Here is a 19,144-nt window from a genome sequence, read left to right as displayed (position 1 = left end):
GTAGTTGGAGTGCACAGGTATATTCACATTGCAAGCCAAACGTACGGCTGCAGCTCACCCAGGTATACCCAAAGCAGCTTAAATCAGCTAGCTCATATATTGCTGACAGCACGCTCAGAGACGGCAAAGAGCTCAGCTTAGGTTTTCCAAATTGGAGGTAAACACTTGAGTAGGATGCTTTGATCACTGCGGGCCATGCTGCCATGCTGGTGCTGGTACCTGGGCTATCCAGTGTGCTGGGATAAGGCTACAGGAGCTGGAAGCAGGGTGCACTGCAAGGTCTGGCATGCATATCTCAGGGTCATTTTCCAGGTGGGATTCTGGATGCTCATCTTACTGCCTGCTTCTACATCCCTGGCTGGTAGGGTTGGTGAGTAGTTCTCCCAGCCCTACTGCCTTCTACTACAACATATTCCATGTGAGTAATTATTAAGGATACTGTCCTTTGAATTTCAGAGCACCACCTGTAAGCCACCATGCTTTCCTAGCTTTTGCTGACCCCAGAGGTAGCTGAGGACACCCAAGGCACATCAGGGTTGTGACATGCCTTCTGCTTCATGTCTGACAGACTGTGGCCAAAGGGATGTCTCAGGATCGTGACTTGGGCATGCTTCGCTCTGGCACTGTTTAAACGTGCCTCTGGATTGTGGTTCCAGGTGGCAGCTGGATTAGTATCACCCGTGCGTTTCTGGGAGGTTTTTTATCCTGGTGCCAGCACAGAGTGGCAGAGTTAATGGCATCACTGAGCCAAAATTGTTCCTGCAGGGCACATCCAGTCTGCAGAGGGAAGCTGTGACTGTGGCACAGACAGGCCCAGCTCAGTTCAGCTCTGACTGACCGGGGATTTTCCCCGGAATTTTAACCCCACGCTGGTGCAGCTCGTGCCATGCATGGTATGGGAGCTGTCAAGTTAACTGGCCTGTGTCTCTAGGGGTGCAGTCCCCCACCAGACCGCAGCGGGGACAGCCTTGTCCAATCTGTAAAAACAAACGCTGGTCGGATGCTTTTGTTCGTGCTGGGGGACATTTCTGTTGCAGTTTGGAGATGTTTCTTAATGTTTAAATGGTTCAACCTCTGCAGTGTAAAACTACATGGAATAACTTGTCTGATCTGGGTTTTCCAGCCAGAAACAAATTACAACCTTGCAACCGGTTTTCATTTAACAGCGATAAAGGGCAATGCCTAGTCACTCTTACATACACGGACATGACAGGATTGACTGGAAGCTCTTTTTTTTCCTCCTTTCTTTTCCCCAGCCAAATTAGAGAAGTGGCAGTTATATAGTTCTAACACTGTCTGAGCTAAATCTTACCTGGAAAACACTGAGAAATGTAAAAAGCCCCATTCTCCGGTGTGATATATCAGCATAATTGCTAGTAAATATCCAGGACATTTAAACTTCTACCTGAGGCCCTTTTCTTCATTTTAATTAGAGATCATTAGTAGGGAACATATCTTTTACTGTACCTAGAACAGCTGGGAGATAATGAAGAAGAGAAACACCAGGAAAGTGGTGGGAGTGAAAGGAAAGGCTGGCAAGGCCGTTTGAATTCAGAAGCTAGTGGAATAAAACTAAGATATATGAAAGGATATTGGAGCTTGGGAAAGAGCAATAATAAAGCTGAAAAATAAAGTGTATGTCTGGAGACTATCAGGGATAAAGGAAAAAAAAAAAGGGCAGAAAATGTCTGTACAGTGCGTTTTTTCCTCGGGGGGAAGACTGTTCTGCACCACAAACTTGGCCTCCTGCGTGACACAGTTTGGAATAACACACGTCACGTCGTATGAAGACATCTGTGTAAATAGATCTGCCCTGTCCGGTGCCAATTCAAATTAGACACTCTTCCTGCTGCTGATTTATGCTTCTCTCTTCCAGGTAAACGGCATGGACATCAAAAATGTGCCTCACAACTACGCCCTGTCAATCCTGAAGCAACCCTGCCACGTGCTCCGACTGACGGTGCTCCGAGAGCAGAGGTACCGATGCCGAAACAGCGGACTTTCCCTCGATGCTCACTGCAACAGGGATGACAGTTTCCACATTGTGCTGAACAAAAGCAGTCCGGACGAGCAGCTGGGGATAAAGCTGGTCCGCAAGGCCGATGAACCGGGGGTATTCATTTTCAACTTGCTGGAAGGCGGTGTGGCTGCCCGTGATGGTCAGCTTCAGGAGAACGACCGTGTCTTGGCCATCAATGGGCACGACCATCGGTATGGCAGTCCCGAGAGTGCGGCCCAGCTGATACAGGTTTGTCACTGTCACTTTGCCCCATGTCTCTGAAGTCTGTAAAAACCAAACAGTGTATTCTCACTGTCTGTTATGATGCAGGGACCAAACTTCATGTGTGCATATTTGGGGGAAGGAAGGAGACGTGTCAAGCTCAGATGTGAATTTACACCTCTAAAAGCTCCTTGCATTCATTGTGGGTATGAGGGTGAATATGGACATCGACTTTTGCAGTAATGCTTGCTACCATCAGGCTTTGTGATGTACAGATCAATGTAAACGTCCTCTGTGCATCACCAAAGAGTGATGCACCACCAAACAGTGGCCTGCCAAAAGGCAGGCCAGCCTGCACCCTGGGAGCACTGGGTCCAGCTGGGTCCTAACTCCTCCAGCTCAGAAGGAGCCACAGTGCTCCCTGGTGCAGTCCTGGAGCAAACCAGAGCATCCTAAGGCAATGACGACATGTTTCAGGATGAACATCATCATCCCAGACTCAGTGATTTCCCATGGGTGTGTTTTACAACTGGTACTCCATACCTTGTAGATAGTTCTTACATACATCCAGCATATGGAAATCTGGATGTTTTGGAAAAAATGGATCTGTAAAGAGCCTGTATCCTTCCATTCTAATGCTCCAGTCATAGGAGCCATCCTACCATGTCTCCTTGACGACAGTAACATCGTAGCCTGGCAGACGTGTGCACACCTCCAACTCCTCTGGGTTATTCACCATACTATGTGTGTTTGCATAGAGGCATTTAAGTTTGACCCCTGGTGAAGCTGACTTACTGGCTGGAGTGGCTGGAATTCCCTTGTGCTGCTCTTCAGGTGCTCTCCTGTGATCCTTCTCCAAGTTTTGGGCATCTACTGCTGGCACTGGCATCAAACTGGTAGGAATGGGATGGGCTGAGGTGCCCCTCCCCTGGCAACTTTACTTTAAAGCCCTTTTCACCAGCTTGGCAAGACTGTGACCAAAGAATCTCTTCCCCTTCTCTGACAGATGGACCCCATCAGCCCCTGGTAGACCAGGTTTCTCAAAGCGAGTCCCACGGTCTAAGTAGCCAAACCTCTTTTGTTCATTTGTTTTCTTTCTTTACAGCCTACATTTTTAGAAAGCTTCAACATAAAAAGCAGAGCCAAGAATCTTTTGTTGCTTTTATCTCATATTTATAGCAGTTATTATACTTTTTCAATTTTACGTTTCATTTGGAGGTATGCAAAGTGTTCACATGCTGAAGAATTTCATGTGCCTCAGTAACAAGATGTCAAATCAGGCTGGCTGCTTCCCCTTTCCAAGAGTATAATCAGGGTAACATGAGTTTTGCTGAAAGAAGCATTTGAATCCATGCATTTTGTGGGAAAGATTCCTCCTTTTTCATCAGTTCCCAGTTGGCTGCAGCCAACTTTTATTGAGAAACATATAGCATAGGTAAGGAAAACGGTGTCCCCTTGCATGAAGCCAGCTGTGGAAATTCTGGTCCAGCATCTTTCTGGTTTACTTTATGTAGCTCGCTAACTGGGAGCAGAAGGCAGCGGTGGGGGGAGGTTTAAATTTTCTGAGGGAAACAAGTCTGGAATGAAAACCTTTCTAAAAAATTGGTATTCTTGGAACAGTTCTTTATGGCTACAAAACAAGGCAACAGTGCTTCATAAGCAAAAAAAACATGCAGTCTAGAGATGAAATGGAAAAAATGACTAACGAGACCATTCACACACAAGTGTTCAAAAAAACGCAACCAAAGCTCTTATTTTATTGGGTTCCAAAGAGTGGATGTTATTTATAATAATGTTGGAAATGCACACCAGTCCCTGGGAATTTAAACAGCATGCCCATCAAAGGGGAGACTCAGGTTTCCAAACAGCCAGGATTACGTTGCGTTCATGTGAGCTCTATGAATCACGTTCGTCTAATGCAAAATTCCCAGAACCTGTGTCTTTTCCGTCATGTTTTTTCATCAATTATCATTCGCCTTTCCTGTCTCCATGCCATGCCAGAGAAAAACCGTTGTACTGAAGCCACAAGTGTTTCGAATTTGCTTCTTACACGCAGGGATGTTTTGCTGTGTCCGCTGACTTCTCCCCAGCATCCTGCCTGTTGAGACCTCAGCGCGTGGCGCTCACAGTATGCTGAGGTCTTCAAATTATTGGTGGTGGAAGCTTCAAATACGCCATCGGTTTCTTTAAAACCAGAACTAACATTCACTAAGAGGTGGCGGTGGCTCGTTAGGCCAAGCACAGCTGGGAGAACATCAGATTTCTGTGGAATCTGATTAGTTTTGACTTCTAAATAATGATTCATTGAGACGGATCTGATTCTTCATAGCAATTATACATGAGCATATGTGAAGCAGTTGTTAATCAGTAGATTAGGTGTTTGGCTGTTTATAAGCTCAGTCACAAGAACTGAAATGAAGAAAACACGTAAGTGCTAATTAGGAACGTGCACACATCATAACGCTTGGGAGTTTGCTGCTTCTCATTCGTCGCGTCATCTCTAGTCGCGGCCTTGTGTGTCACATGTGGCAATTTTAACCTAAATAACGTGACATTCCACATCTGTTTTCCATGGGAGCGACAAGAAAAGGAACAAGGTAACAGATCACTGGGCGCCCGTGTGAGCACATCCAGCCGAGCTTGCTGGGTTGAGCCAGGCTGACCCCAGATGTTCGCCATCCTCTCTTTGTGACGGGTGCACGACACCACGATGTCCTCTCTCACGACAAATGCTGCCGGCAGAAAGCCTGTTTTTTAAGATGCCGTTGCCTACTAGATGCTCAGAAGTCGCTGGCGCGTCTCTGCCTCCCTCCTTGGTTTGGTTTGGCCGTAACACAAATTTTAATTCTAGTAGATTGTTTCAGCTATTGCTTGCACTCGGTCTCAAAGCTCACCTCATTTCTTTAATTCTTGCTTCAGCATAAAAAGCAGAGGAGGAATTGTGGGGAAAACAAGTGGTAAGAAGGAGGAGGGGGATCAGAATGATGTAGTAATTAATATTCTGACCAGAAGAAATGTTAATGGTTTTTATATGGATGTACATAAATACAAAATCTGGTCTTCTTGTTTGCATAACTTTTTAAAACACTCTGAATTTCTGAGAAATTACTCAACTTGACTGACCTGGAGACAAATGTGACATTGCAATAGAGACTCTCGTTGAACTTTTGCTAGTTGTTCTATGAGAATTAATCACATTTACAACCTTCCTCTAAATAACCAACTTTGAGACTAACCATGTGGCAGCAGATGTATTTTAAACAGAAGTTGCGTAAGTCGAAGTTGTTTGTTTTAGAGGAAACTGGATTTTTGTGGGGCCACATGCCCCTAGGAGGCTTGGGATTGTATTGTTCGGTTCCATCTCAACCATATTACAAACTAGGGACCAGGGTGGATTCCCTTCTCCTGGGATAGAGCAGTCTGCTTTTGGGTACTAGTTGAGTCCAGAATCTAGGAATTAATATTCCATAAAAACAGAGCTGGTAAGAATACCTAGAAAGTTATTTTGAAATATGTGTGTATGTACCAAATGATATATTATGAAGCTGTGGAGATTTGAGTTGCTGGTGAAAAAAAAACGTATCCCCCAAGATACTGGAAAAGTAAAATAGGAGTGCACATTTTTTACTGAGATATCACTTCCCTAGGAAATAGCACAGCCTGAACATGCACATTTCAGGCCTGAAATTGGAGGTTTAGGAGAGGTAGGTTGCTTTTTTTTTTTTTAACTGCAGTGACATTGTTCAAAAGCATTTTTTAACTCTCGGCTACTGCTATTGAATCCAGCTCCAGAAAAGACAAACCAGACCATAAAAACAAAAATCCCAAGGGCCTCCTCCGGCTTCTGTTAATTGTCTGAGGGAGATTTGATTTCAATAGTGCAACTGGATCTGGGTTTGGTTTCCAGCTGCTTGTTCAATGCCGGCTTTCCTTGGAGCATCTCCCCAGCGAGCAGGGCCCGTCGGCGTGCCAGCAAGCGAGTCTGGAGGTCTGATGCCCCCGGGGCTGCGGTACCAACAAGCATCGCTACTGCAGCCCCGCGGGAATCAGACCTCCAGATGTGCTTGTGGGGGGCTCCACATTAGACAGCAAGCAGTTCCTCCATATTAACCTGCGAGCAAGCAGGCAGGAGACCCTCTTAAGGATACCAGCCCTTAAGAGCCTTTCCTGCCTGCCACCACACTAGGGTCTTTAGCCGGGAGAGAAGGAGATTAGAGGATTAATTTTTTTATCTTCTGAGTATGCTTCTGTAGCACTGAAGCTATTCCTACACTTCTGTTAGTACGCTTGTTTGCCCTGAGGGCAGACATCTATGATTTATCCAGCCAAACCCCAGTCCCTCCCAGCTGTACCCTTGGATCACTGTTGTCTTGAACAGATTCGTTTGAGCCTCGCTGAGGGAAGACTGAAGCCATTTGCTTCTAGGGAAACAGTGCCGATTCAAGAAGACAGAAAAAATCCACCTATACACAGAATTAATAACACTAATATCAGGCACACATAGAACAACTTAAAAATAATGAGCAAACACACCTTGGCAGAAGCTTTGCAGCATCTCTCAGTCACCTAAGTATTACGACTGCGTCATGCCAAAGGCCCAGAAGCATTTTGAGCTTATTTTGTGTCAATTGTTTCCTGCAGTGCCTGTTCCTAGAGCGAGAGTTTGGGCTAGTTTCCCATCCTAAACTCCACGACTCTGTGTGCTTGCTGGTGCCCTCCCTCTTACTCTGCACTCTGGCGCAGTAGGATTTTACTTCCCAAAATGGTTGCACATCCCTTTCTTGAAGCTTCCTTAAATTAATCATGCTTGTTGTGTGCAGGTGGGCTCAGATACATCGTTTATTCCCCACTTTCGCCAACCAAGGCTTGAGCACGTCCCTCGTTACAGGGTTAATTGCATCTTTCCCAGAGTTCCCATCCGGCAGCAGCAGCTCTGGTAGCCCGTCTCTCTCCTGTGGCAGGAGCATCGCTGCTCTGCAGCGGTGTAGGTAGGTGTGTGTGAGAGAGCTGGTCAGCACTCGCTGTGATGGATCACTGCTTCCAGCCAAATCTGGGGCAGGTAGGAAAGGTTTTTCAAAGTCATCACTGAATTTTCCAAGAGAAGAATTAGGTATCTGGAAGTAATGACCTGAACTGATGCCACTTGCTTTATGTCGTTGCAACCACGCTAGTGGGAAATCCAAACTGTACTTAAACAGGACCCAAGTTCTGTGAATCCTCCCGGGCTGAAGTGCAGGGGTTTGCTGCGCCAGCACGGTGGGATTCACGCTGTACTTCCTTCCACAGGCCAGCGAGAAGCAGGTTCACTTTGTCGTATCGCGGCAGACCAGGCAGCAGACCCCCGACATCTTGCAGGAGACAGGATGGAGTTATGGCGGCAGCAACCACCAGCCCTGTCCCGGCGAGAGAAACAACCCTGGCAAGGTGAGGGCACGAGCGCTCGCGTCGTTTTAGGGTCTTGGGGTGCGGTCTCTGGGTTCTGTCACCCGAGCAAGCATGTCTTATTTTCAGTGGAAGTGTAAAAGCTGTGTTCCTCATTGTTTGCACGTTGCTTCTGCCCCAAGTCCCTCGGAGGTGGGGAGGGAAGGAGAAGGTGAAGGGCAGTGGTGGGGCAGGGGGCTGACGTGCACGCAGCATCCCAGCCATGGGCACAGACCTGGCCAGCAGCGTGAGCCAGCGCAGGGCGATGCGCTCCAACGAAAATAAGAGGCTTATCTGAAGTTTCTCCATCTGGAGCAAAGTCTTCAGGCAAAAAGCTTTCATACCCTGAGAGATTCCCATAAGCTGCTTGAAAATTACGGTAATCGTTAGCCTGTTGCTCATTTCTTAAGGTGGCTGGGAATTCAGTGGCAGACGGTGGCTGTGGTCCCCACGGCTGCTGTGAGCGTGCTGTCTGTCTGGGGAGATTTGGACCCAAAGTGTCGGTTCTGCTGTGGCACTCGCACAGGATGCGGGATGTGAAGGCCGGCAACGTGCAGCATGTCCGGATCTGACCTGGGGACACTTGGCACAGGGCAGGCATCTCACCCAGATATGGCTCTGGTTACCCAACTGTCCCTCCAACCACCCCTCTGTACCCGGTCACATCACGTGTGTAGTGCATTTAGGCTTGCAATATGCTCGCTGCGTACAACAGAGACGCTCATGGCCAAATATTTGGGGTTTAAAGCAGAAACCAACGCAGCATGAGCTTTGAAAACAACCTTTTCTGAGTTTACTCAGTGTTATTCCTTGCACTGTAGACAGAACAAGGTCTGTCCTTGCAGAAGCTGGATTTACTTCACTAAATTTAAAGTCACGTGCCTGGCTAATTTACCTTAGTCCCTGTGAGTGTCACCACTTACTCAAACCCTTGCAAGGTGGTCCCCTGGCCACCCGTGCCAGGGGTGCATCAGGGAGGTGGATGGGCAGGGCTGGTTTAAATCCATCCTGCCTGATGGGCAGCCAGATGTGTCCTTAAAGGGACCTTTGGACTGAACCAGCTGTCAGATCGGGTGCACAGCTGTCAGCTGGGAGACAAGCCTAGCTCTGTATTTTACAAATGCTTAAAGATACCCTTTTTTTTCAGTTTTTATTTTAAAAAAAATGTAAATGACATTATTCAGTGGTTTTATATGTAAAAAAATATACTAGTATCTATTTATCTACTTTTAATTTGTCTTTTCCATGAAGTCACAGTCACTCTTGTAAGGTGAGACTGGATCAGCAGGAGTTAAACCAGGAAGGCAATGCTCGGTAGCTACTACCCAGTAGCAAGCAGTGCCCAATTAATGATGCATCTGCAAGGCATTACTTCCTAATAAAGTAATGATTTCCTTAGGGAGATATGTGAGGGACAGCAATTAGCTTGTGTTGCTACTGTAGGATTTCTAGTGAAGCTCCAGGCACCTGGTAGCTCTACCACATTGATCCAATGAATTCATACCACATGGGATTATTCAGGAATGTGACTTGTCTTCCATAAACTGCCCTGGATCCTCCTTTTCTCTTCCTGTACCGAGAGGTGTTAGACAGGAATTCTTGGTAAACCCAACATTATTTTGGTTAGCTGTGAGATTTGAAGGACCAATGTTGACCTTCCAACAGTCCTTTGGAGACTAATAGATGATCTTTTGATGGGTAGATCACAGCTTTTAGGGGGATTTCCAGTTTTCCATAAGAGATGGGCCCTACATAAGCCCATGAGTGAGTGTGCTGCTGTGGCCTTCTGTCCAGTGCCACTGTTTGGGCACTTCCCAGGGAAGATCACAGCCAAAAAAAGAAAATTCTGAGCTTTTCCTAGCCCCCTTTAGCTTTGTGTCATGGAGTGAAGGGCTTGTGTCAGAGAAGATGCTCTGGCAGTGGGTCAGATCAGTACAGACAGTGGACACGAGGATTTTCAGGCACTGTGCGTTTTTGGTCTGCTAGAGTCACTACTGGAGTCTTATTTACTCTTTCGTAGGGTATGAGTTGTCAGTTTGAATTTCTTATGCTTTTTTGCTGGATGTTTAACTGAACATCATTTGCAATTCAAGATCTCTAAACTCTAGGCTTTGGCAGACCTAAAACGCTCTTTGTTTTTAAATAGAGGTTAGAGGAGGAGTAATGCCTGCCAGCCTAGGGCCTGTGCAGTGTCCTAAGGCAGTGCCCGCTGCTGCTCAAAACCAAGACAGTGCTTGTGGGCCAGACTTCGCTCTCAAGGGAGTTCCCTGTGTGTTCACAGTTTGATGAGTCTGTTACCAGCTGCCATCAGCAGGATTGCTTTATTATGTGGGATTGACAGAGAGATTGCAAACTGACTTGAATTCTGATTAATTTTACGGTGTTTTTTTGTCGCCTGAGCTGTAGGAGGTGATATTAGCAGGTTGGGAATGCTCTCTCTGAGGGAAGCAGCTCTTGCTGTAGGGCACGTATGTAAACGTGGGCTGAAATCTGCTCTGCGGCCTTGGCTCTATTCAGGACCAAGAATAAACTCTAGCTGCCAGCAGCTGTCTTGCTTGTCTGACAGCTCCGGAACCGCTTTCGGCCAAGCTGTTGCCCTCATGACAGCCTGCCTCCATCTGGGAAGCGCGAGGAGGCGGCTCTCTTTCAGGCCCATGCCAATGGCGGTCAGCCGCGCAGCCAACAAGGCGCTGGAGAAAGAGGAGGACGGGCCGTAGGGACCGCGTCCTTCGTGGCGGCAGTGATGCCGGGTGTATGGTGTGCCGGGAGGCTGGTCCTGCACAGGCTCACGCCGAGCTGCTCTCCTGTGCAGGGAGGTAGGGGAGGCACAGCCCAGGCTGTTCAGGCTGCTGCCTGGATTCATTGCAGAGAAGACGACAGAAACACTTTCTTCTGCAGCCGAGGTTGTTAAGCTGGGCTGTAATGCGTAAACGGGCCAGATTCAATTGCTTTGAAGTCAGTGGGAGCTTTGCCATTAATTAAATAGCACTTGGTTTTAATTGGAACTGTTTTCTTACTCCTTTCTAACAAACTGTCTAGTACTTAAACCAAATCTGTCGCCCCGGTGCTGGAGCAGGCGATGTTTTCTGTCCACACGAGCAGGTTAGCCTTCAGGTAAAGCACGTTTTCCAAACCAGCACAGCTACGTCTCTTGCCTGCAAGACACGCGTCATGGCTTTGATGCTGTGATAATCCGCTGTAATTATTTATTTTCCAGTAAATATACAGAAAAGGAAAAAAAAAGAAATAAAAAGAGGAGGAGATGAACTGTTATGTTTTTCTTCTCCTGACCTCTGAGGTCACTTCAGAATGACAGAGAAGGACAATTGTTTAGAAGAGAATGCATTGATATGCAGCCACTGATAAACACCGCCTTTCAACTGGTTTACTCATTATCAGTGGTACCTCCAAGAAAGCTCTACGTGTGTTTACTAAGAAAGGCTTTACTTTCCTTTCATCACTGCCTTCGTCTCAGCAGAGTCGCCCCAATTCCTTTCTATCTGCAACCATGTTAAAAAATGACATGTGGAAGAGCAGCTTCAAAGGAAAACTGGTCCCACATGGCTGAGCATAAAAGTACCAGGACTTTTAGGATTCTTCACTGAAATGTAACAGGACAATTTGTTACCAAGCACTGCTTTGAAATCTGCTTCTCTCTGCACCAATTCCTCAAAAATAGAGCATTAGCTGTTTTATCAGCTAATGCTAATATCATGCCTGAGACATGATGGACACTGCATAAGTAACAGGACTGCTTGGAACACTCAGAGATGGAAGTCTAATTCCAATTTCACGTTTGGCTACAAAATTTCAGACTGCATTTGGGTGAAAATTAGTAGCGTCCCTATCCCACATGCTTCAGGAAGTGGCTTTTTCCTGATGGGAAGCCATTCCTTTCCAAGGGAAGAAGGACAATGTTTTTGCACAAGCATGGATGAGACATTAAGTTTGCACAAGGATAGAACTGCTGTGTTTAAAACATTTACAGCTTAAAGACAAGGGTGAAAGGTTAAAATTATCTGGACTAGAACATCTGTATTTTTTAAAAGGGAATGTTGTAAAACCTTCGGAAATTTTAGGTTCATTTGCAAGCCTTAAGCTCAATAACTCTGATACAGTGCCTCTGTTCTGCATGGATCAGATGCGATATGTCCCAACAACTCTATCAGTCTGGGTTTTGCCCCGGTGACTAAGAGGAGGCTTTTTCCACTGAGCTCTTTGCCTTTCCTGGAGCACTGTGGCAGCCACTGTTCTCCTGTTGAAGCATCTAGAGATGTTTTGCTAAGCTGCTAAAAGGTTCTGGGTTTTGTTGTCACTGTTGCATCACAGAAATCCTAAGGTGGAGTTAGTTCCCCCAAACATACCTCGAAAAAAGACACAAAGTAAGCATATACCCTGCCCTGATCCCATAAACACTTCTTGCTGCTGTCTTCCTTCCTTCATCATTGTCACTGTGGGAGTAGCCGTGGACTCGCGTGCTCTGCTTTCTGTGCTGCTGGCCCAGGAATCGAGGTGGAATGTCTTGTGGGATCTTGGATTTCTATGAAGAGATTAATTTGGCTTTAAATGAATTTTATAGATTATTTTTGCATATTGTAAATGTGAGGTTTTGGGAGGGGGTTTTTTAATATACATTTTAAATGTATTTAGCAGCTTGCTATTATATCTACATATGAGCCTGGAGTGGATGGTGCTGTTCCTGCAAAAGGGGCTGGAATCTTCAGGAGTTGATGCCAGGAGCACAGCTTATGAAATAGTTAAGGAAACCAAAGCAATTAACATTTAAATCCAGATTTTCCGGAGAAGCATCCCTGTGTTTCAAACTCTTCAAAAAGAGCTGGATGTGTTTGTAAACATGACGTTCGGTTCACAGGTGGTGTTGGAGCTTGTGTTGCCTCTCCATCCCGAGGCCACCTGTGAGTTTGTTTGACCCTCACAGAATCACAGGGTATTTTAGGTTGGAACAGACCACTAAGATCATCGAGTCCAACCGTTAACCCAGCACTGCCAAGTCCACCACTAAACCATGTCCCTAAGCGCCTCGTCAACACATCCATTAAATACCTCCAGGGATGGTGACTCTGGAGGTGTGTATGTAACATTTCCTGTTCAGGGGGAGGGAGGGGACGATTGTCCTCAGACGGTAGAGGTGACTGTCCCAAAGTGGCCTTTCAAGCACAAGCACTGGGAAGAGCACCCTGGAAGCTGCTGCCTCTTCACTCTATAAATGTCATTCTCTCTTCCTGAACAGAAACACGTATTCCTCGAGAGTACACTCACCAGTAACTTTTACAGAAACACAGAAATCTGGAAGAGCAAGTGAAGTGTCTATCTTCTAATCTGTGCCCAAGGGCTTTACTCCTTTAACCCGGGTGGACCATTTCAATACAGATGATGTTCAGACTGTGAGCAGCAAGATAATAACCATGTCCTGATAGTCCAAGATATGAGGACTGGTATTGCTATTGCTACCAGAAACACTTTTTTTCTTTTAAATCAGATTCCTTGTTTACATTTCAAAGACCTGATTCTATTAGTTTCAACACTAAAACACTTCTGGTTTTGGTGGGAACAGTGGCTGACTTTATGAAAGCAGGGATTATCCTGGCAGTAGTCATGACTGCCTAAGCCCTGGAGAGAGTGGTGTCTGCCATCTGGCCAGACGTCACAGGCAGCTGTGAAGTGCTTCGGTATTCCCTCAACGAATAGTCATCTCATTGGAAAATGCCTAAGCTGTCAGGGAGGTCCCCATGCCCACTCTGTTGTTGCTATTTTCTCCATCACAGAGCACCCTTCACGCCGTCACCTGTCACGAGAAGGTGGTGGCTGTCCGGAAAGATCACACGGAATCGCTGGGAATGACTGTAGCAGGCGGAGCATCTAACCGGGAATGGGATTTGCCTATCTACGTGATAAGTGTCGAGCCTGGAGGAGTTATCAGCAGAGACAGCAGGATAAAAACAGGTAAGAAGAAGGGGGTTTTTGAAAGCCTGCTCTAATTCAAAGGCTTCCTTGAAAAACAGGGGGATAGTGAAGGAGCATCACACCCTGACTTCTTAGATCCCATAGGTTTTGGGATGTGTCAGATCAGAGGGGCTCAAGTCAGCTACCACAAAAGGTGTAATATGCAGCAGTAACCATCGCTGTGAGTGGGATGTAGGCATATTCTGGTAGGAAAAAAAAAAAAAAAACAAACCAACAAAAACCCAGTTTTTCACAAGAAAATGAGTTTGTACCACTATCTCCTAACTACTGAAATCTTCATTGTGCAACCTTCATGGGTTTTAAATGTAAATTTTTCTGCTTGTTTGTCATATTCATGGCTTTGAAAGAAATACAAAGGACAGAATTCCCATCACATATGAAGCAATGTCAGCGCCTTGTGGCTCAATATCGTGTCTGGAAACATTGGCTTCATATCTCCTTTTGGCTCTTGCTGAAACAGAGTGATAAAATTAATAGCTTCTCCCCCTCCGTATGAATAAGCCTTTAGAGTAGGATGAGGAGCATATTTTATCAGTGGGTTTTGCAGCAAGAGGTAGGCAGTAGGGGAATGGTGAAACTCTCCGTTTTCAGGATGTTGCATCTCCAAGAGCCAAGTTTCTCAGCACCCTCTGCGCTCACGTCCCCATCCCTTTGCCCTTCATCCCCTGTGCTCAGCGAGCCCCGGTTGCGGTGCCCGGCACGGGCACGCGTGGGAACCTCCCCTTTGCGGGACCTCTGGCTGCTCATCAAAACCCATGTAAGAACATGACAACAGGAGCAAACCAGCAGGTTTCCCCTTTCCTCCTGCTGGGAAATGGCTGCCTCTGTAGGCTACATTTTCCCCCAAAAATATTCATCATGAGGCAGCATGGAAAATTCAGCCTAGTTAATTTGATAAAATTAGAAACAAATGAATATGTGATGTTCTAACAGCACCATAAGCCTCCACGGTGTAAAGCAACCCTTAGGCCGCCGTCTGCCTCATCAGGTCCGACCACAAAAAGAGGTTAATGTTGATGTTGTGCTGCCTGGACTGCCGGTGAGCACAGCCCCTGCCTGGAAGTGCACGCAGGGGAAGCACAGAGGGCAGCGGGGAAGCCCTGGCATCGGAGCCTGCCACGGAGGCTAGCGGAGCGCTTGGCACCGTGGCCTCTTGCATGGCATCAATGATGTCTTTGTTGTTCTCCCCATAGTCATTGGGGTCGTCTTTGCTTTTTTCTCTGTGCCTACATTATAAACAAGGCTCACAGAAGGATGTTTTGGCTTGCGGCCATTCAAAGAGGCATCAACATTAAAATAATAACTTGTTATTCCGCTAAGCAGACTGCGGAGAGCCAGCTGGAGCGGCAGTCCCTGCCTTAGGGAGCGCTGGGAGAAAACCACCTTCGAGCTCTCCGGTTTCAAGCTCAAGTTGAGTACAGAAGTTGTTAGCTGGAAGTGGGCTTCCGAGACCTGGACTACCATCAGGTGCCCCTACCAAAGCTTACTGGTACAGCAGGACCCCAGCTGTGCCGTTCAGCTGCGGATGCAGGACGTGACACCAGACCAGGACCAAAGCCGCTGTCCGGCCTGGCGATGCTCCTGTGTGTGGGGATCTAGCCCCTTCCCTCATGCCTGTGGCATGTTTACTAGCATATGCTTCACATCCACGTTAAACGATAGGATTAACAAACAACCTCATCAGGAAGCAACTTCTTGGCCATGGTGCTGCCTTGTTTGTTCGTGGGGGTAGGGAGGGAATCCTGGAAACACTTGCAGGGTTTTTTTAAATTCCCTGTTTTATCTATTTCAGGTGACATCCTCCTGAATGTGAATGGGATTGACTTAACAGGGGTCAGCCGGAGCGAGGCCGTCGCCCTGCTGAAAAACACCAACTCCTCCGTGGTGCTCAAAGCCCTGGAGATGAGAGCGTGCGATGCCCAGGAGGAGCGGGGCCAGCCACCACCCCCCGAGGCCACGCAGGCAACCTCAGAGAGCAGCGAGTGGTCACCTTCCTGGGTCATGTGGCTGGGGCTGCCCCGGTAAGTCCGCAGTCTGCATCCTCTTGCTGGAGGGGAGTGGGAGGGAAGATTTGTATTTACTGGCAACTCTTTCTTTTGGCTTGATTCATTGCACTGACATCTTAATTAAATCCAGGCTCTGTCGCAGACTTGACTCTAAATACCTCCCTTTTGTAAACGGGTACATGGAAAAATAGACACGCAGATCCCCTTGCAAGGGAGGAAAGGATCCCGAGTTGTTCCAGTCTTGAAAACATATCTGGCACTTAGGGAGTGAAAGGGAAAGCTTGCAGGGATACAGGAGCTTGCTGAACTGGGGTCCAGGCTCGACCACCCTGCGGAAGACAAAGCTACCCCTCCTGCAGCTCTCGCTGCAGAGCCCTTCTCCTTAGCCAAACCCCGCTGAACTGTTTGACTTTGCCCAGATGTTGCACAGTGCGCGCCGTTGGCCGGTATCGCCGCATCACCTCTTTTAACCCCACCCCCGACCAAAAGCAGTACGTTTGTCATGCACAGGAAGCAGCTGTGTTGTCATTTCAGGAAGGATAATAGAAGCCACACCGCTGTCGCTCGGCTCTCGGCGTGCAGGGTGCCCAGCTGCCGCTTTGGCGGCATTTTGTGAAGTTCTGAACGAGGACACGTGAACCCTCGTTCGCACGTGGACGGTGTGCGAAGCTAGCGTCACACGGTTGGCACTGGTATCCCGTTGTAAGGGATGAAGAACGTAGCTTACAAGTTACATACTCCTAACCCTGGCAGCTGCCCAGAGTGTCTCCTTCTCTTTTATGGGAGGGCACGAAAAGATGGTCTGTGGAACCAGTGGGCTTTTGCCCTGGTTTCAGAACTCCTCTTCACTTCTCAGGCTCGCAGAGCAGGTTAGGTGCTTTCCCTCCTTCTGGCTTGAGCTGTTCCGAGCTCATTCACCCTGCAGCAAGGTCTGCTGTGACAGCCAGATGTGCTCCAGGCCTTGGGCTGAGGCTGAGGGCTGTGTAACATGTGCTGCAAGAGCAGAAGGCAGGCTGTGTGCCTGACACCCACGGGGAAAGGGTCCTCCTCCAGTGGAGAAGACTGTGTCCTTATTCCTATGAAAGAAAAGCACGGATGGCCCATAACTTGCTACCCCAGGCAATGGGAAACTTTTCTCACCTCATTTCACTGTGGACAGACAGGACCAGGGAGGTCCTCGTTCCATCTCACTTCTGCACCCCTGAGCTTGACCAGTTACACCCCAACATGAAGGCACTGGAGCACAGGTAACACCTCCAGTAGAGAGAGCAAGCAGGCTTAGAGGCCTTCCAGATGCTGCATTCTGGAATGCTGAGTCTTGCCTTCAATCAGCACCCATTGCTAGATGGGCTGAAACGATTGCACCCTGCCCACGCCTAGCCTAACCCCCCCCTCACTTTGCTGTGTTGTATAGAAACCCCAAGCTGCTTGATCATCATCTTCTGCCCACAGCTGCCTGAAGTCCCCGTGTCCCAAACAGGGGGATGGAGATGAAGGACAGGCACTGGCAGTGGAACAGGCACTGGGACAGGTTGCCCAGAGAAGCTGTGGATGCCCCATCCCTGGATGTCTGCAAGGCCAGGCTGGATGTGGCTTTGAGCAACCTGGTCTAGTGGAAGGTGTCCCTGCCCATGGCAGGGGGGTTGGAACTAGATGATCTTTAAGGTCCCTTCCAACCCAAACCATTCTATGATTCTATGATTCTATCTCCACAGTACTGCAGATTTACACCCAGGGTTCACATCAGCCAGTTCTGCTCTGAAGTCTGGGAAGAAAATGTGGGGTTTTTCCATTTTAAAAGTGGTCTCTATTTCACCCCTCCTAAGGCTGCATGCGTGAAGCTGTTCCCACCCTTGGGTGTGAAGGAAAACCAGCCCCAGTGTCAGTGAGGCTGAAGACAGGACTTTGCTGTAGCTCTACCCCCCGCTGCGACGCTGGGCGCAGAACGCAGCCCTTCGCAGCCGAAGGAAAGTCGGGGGATTGGTACGCGGAGCAGGGATGCTGCCCTGAACATCAGGCTAAGGCAGGGACCGGCACTGATTAGACCTGATGGTGACAAAGGTGCAGTGTGTCCTTGTTAGCAGCCCGTCGGTTTAGTAGAGGCGCTAGAACCAGGTTTGGGTTTGTTCACTAGGCATTACCAGACCCTTCAGTCTTTGTGCTTTGTGCTTTTTGGTTCAGTCTTCTGAGCATGCTTACCCCCTTGTGCCGATTCTCCAGGGCCCACGCGAGACATCTGGAAGTCCTTCCACAAGTTCTCTGCCCAGGACGTGTATCACATTAACTCATTTCCCTCCACTCTGAGCATTTAACCTTTCCCTGTCTGGCTTTCAGTTTGGTTTTGGCAAGGATCACATCCCACTGGATCTCAAGGCATTGCCAGCAGTCTTACAATCCTTTCTAGACTGTTACAGAAACTTATTCTCTGTCCAAACACACATCCGACAGGTCCATCTTGGTTGGGTTTATCCACCCTAATTAAAACTGTGATGACATTCGTAAAGCCATGCCATTTACCAGAGGGGCTGCTCAAAGGCGTGCAAGTCTAAGAAAGCTTGGTAGAGCCGATAGAAAAATAGAAATGTCAAAATTGCAACTATACAGGAACATGGAAGGTATTTGGGAAGATGAGCAGGATGGGAAACACCTACATAAGAAAATCTGAATAGGAATGGTGAAGTCTGGTAGGCCAGGAACAGGCACGATTTAAAAAGGAGGCGGCTGGATGGTGGATTCTTGAGTTTACGTTGAAGTAATTCATGTCGAGACAGGAAGGATGTGTCTGTAGACAAGCCGTGGCGGTGCAGCGTGGGTACCTGTTCACAGCAAGTGAGGCGCAGGGGGAGCCTGACATCACGGCTTAGGGCAGATCACGTGTTCAGGAAACCAAGAGAGGGAGAGTCTTCCTTTCCGTGTTCAAAAAACATGGAGTTTTGATGAAAATCCTGCGAAGGATGCACCCATAAAGTGTGCGGAGTGGAGCTGGAGACTAGAGGATGTCTACAGACCTCTGCCCATGACTTATGAAGTAGAAAGCAGGCAAACATGACCGATAGCTGCGTAATGACGCGTGCCTTCCTCACTCGGGAGGCTGCTGTACTGTAAGCGCTTAATTCCCTGTACGGGCGCAGGGCTCGCCCCTTTCCCAAGGAGACATTACAGCGATGGGCGCAGAAAAGAGGCATGAACATTGAGACTTTGGGAATTGCTCTCTTTTTCTGGATGGAGCCAGTAGCAGCAGCAATCAGACAGGTTATCTAACTCCTTGTTCCAAAGCTCAAAGCCTTGGAGAAGCCGGCTTTAATTTAACATTTGTGGATCTCAAGTTTTGGCCATTTTCTTGTGAGATCTTAAAATTGGCCTTGGTCACTGTTATACGGCTCGTTAGTACGTAAACAACTCCCCTGCTCTTTCTAATGCGTGTCAGTTATAAAATAGACGCACATGTGCATCTGACATCTGTCAAAACTTGGACAACGTGCGAGCGGAGGGGCTGCGGGCTGGGCGTGGG

The 19,144-nt window shown here is 47.8% G+C and overlaps 1 protein-coding gene across 2 annotated transcripts in view; it reads left to right on the top strand.

Annotated features, from left to right (window-relative positions):
- LNX1 (ligand of numb-protein X 1, E3 ubiquitin protein ligase) overlaps positions 1-19,144 on the top strand; it is a 67,673-nt gene that overhangs the window by 43,245 nt on the left and 5,284 nt on the right. For both annotated transcript variants that reach the window (XM_010156745.1, XM_010156746.1), the window contains exons 5-8: positions 1,877-2,248; positions 7,508-7,645; positions 13,429-13,606; positions 15,420-15,648. In XM_010156745.1, the coding sequence (XP_010155047.1) occupies positions 1,877-2,248; positions 7,508-7,645; positions 13,429-13,606; positions 15,420-15,648 (917 nt within the window). The remainder of the gene's footprint in view (positions 1-1,876; positions 2,249-7,507; positions 7,646-13,428; positions 13,607-15,419; positions 15,649-19,144) is intronic.

This window comes from Eurypyga helias, unplaced genomic scaffold, assembly GCF_000690775.1.
Source record: "Eurypyga helias isolate BGI_N326 unplaced genomic scaffold, ASM69077v1 scaffold10628, whole genome shotgun sequence".
In the NCBI taxonomy this organism is placed as follows: Eukaryota; Metazoa; Chordata; class Aves; order Eurypygiformes; family Eurypygidae; genus Eurypyga; species Eurypyga helias.
This window is presented reverse-complemented; position numbering and strand designations above follow the sequence as displayed.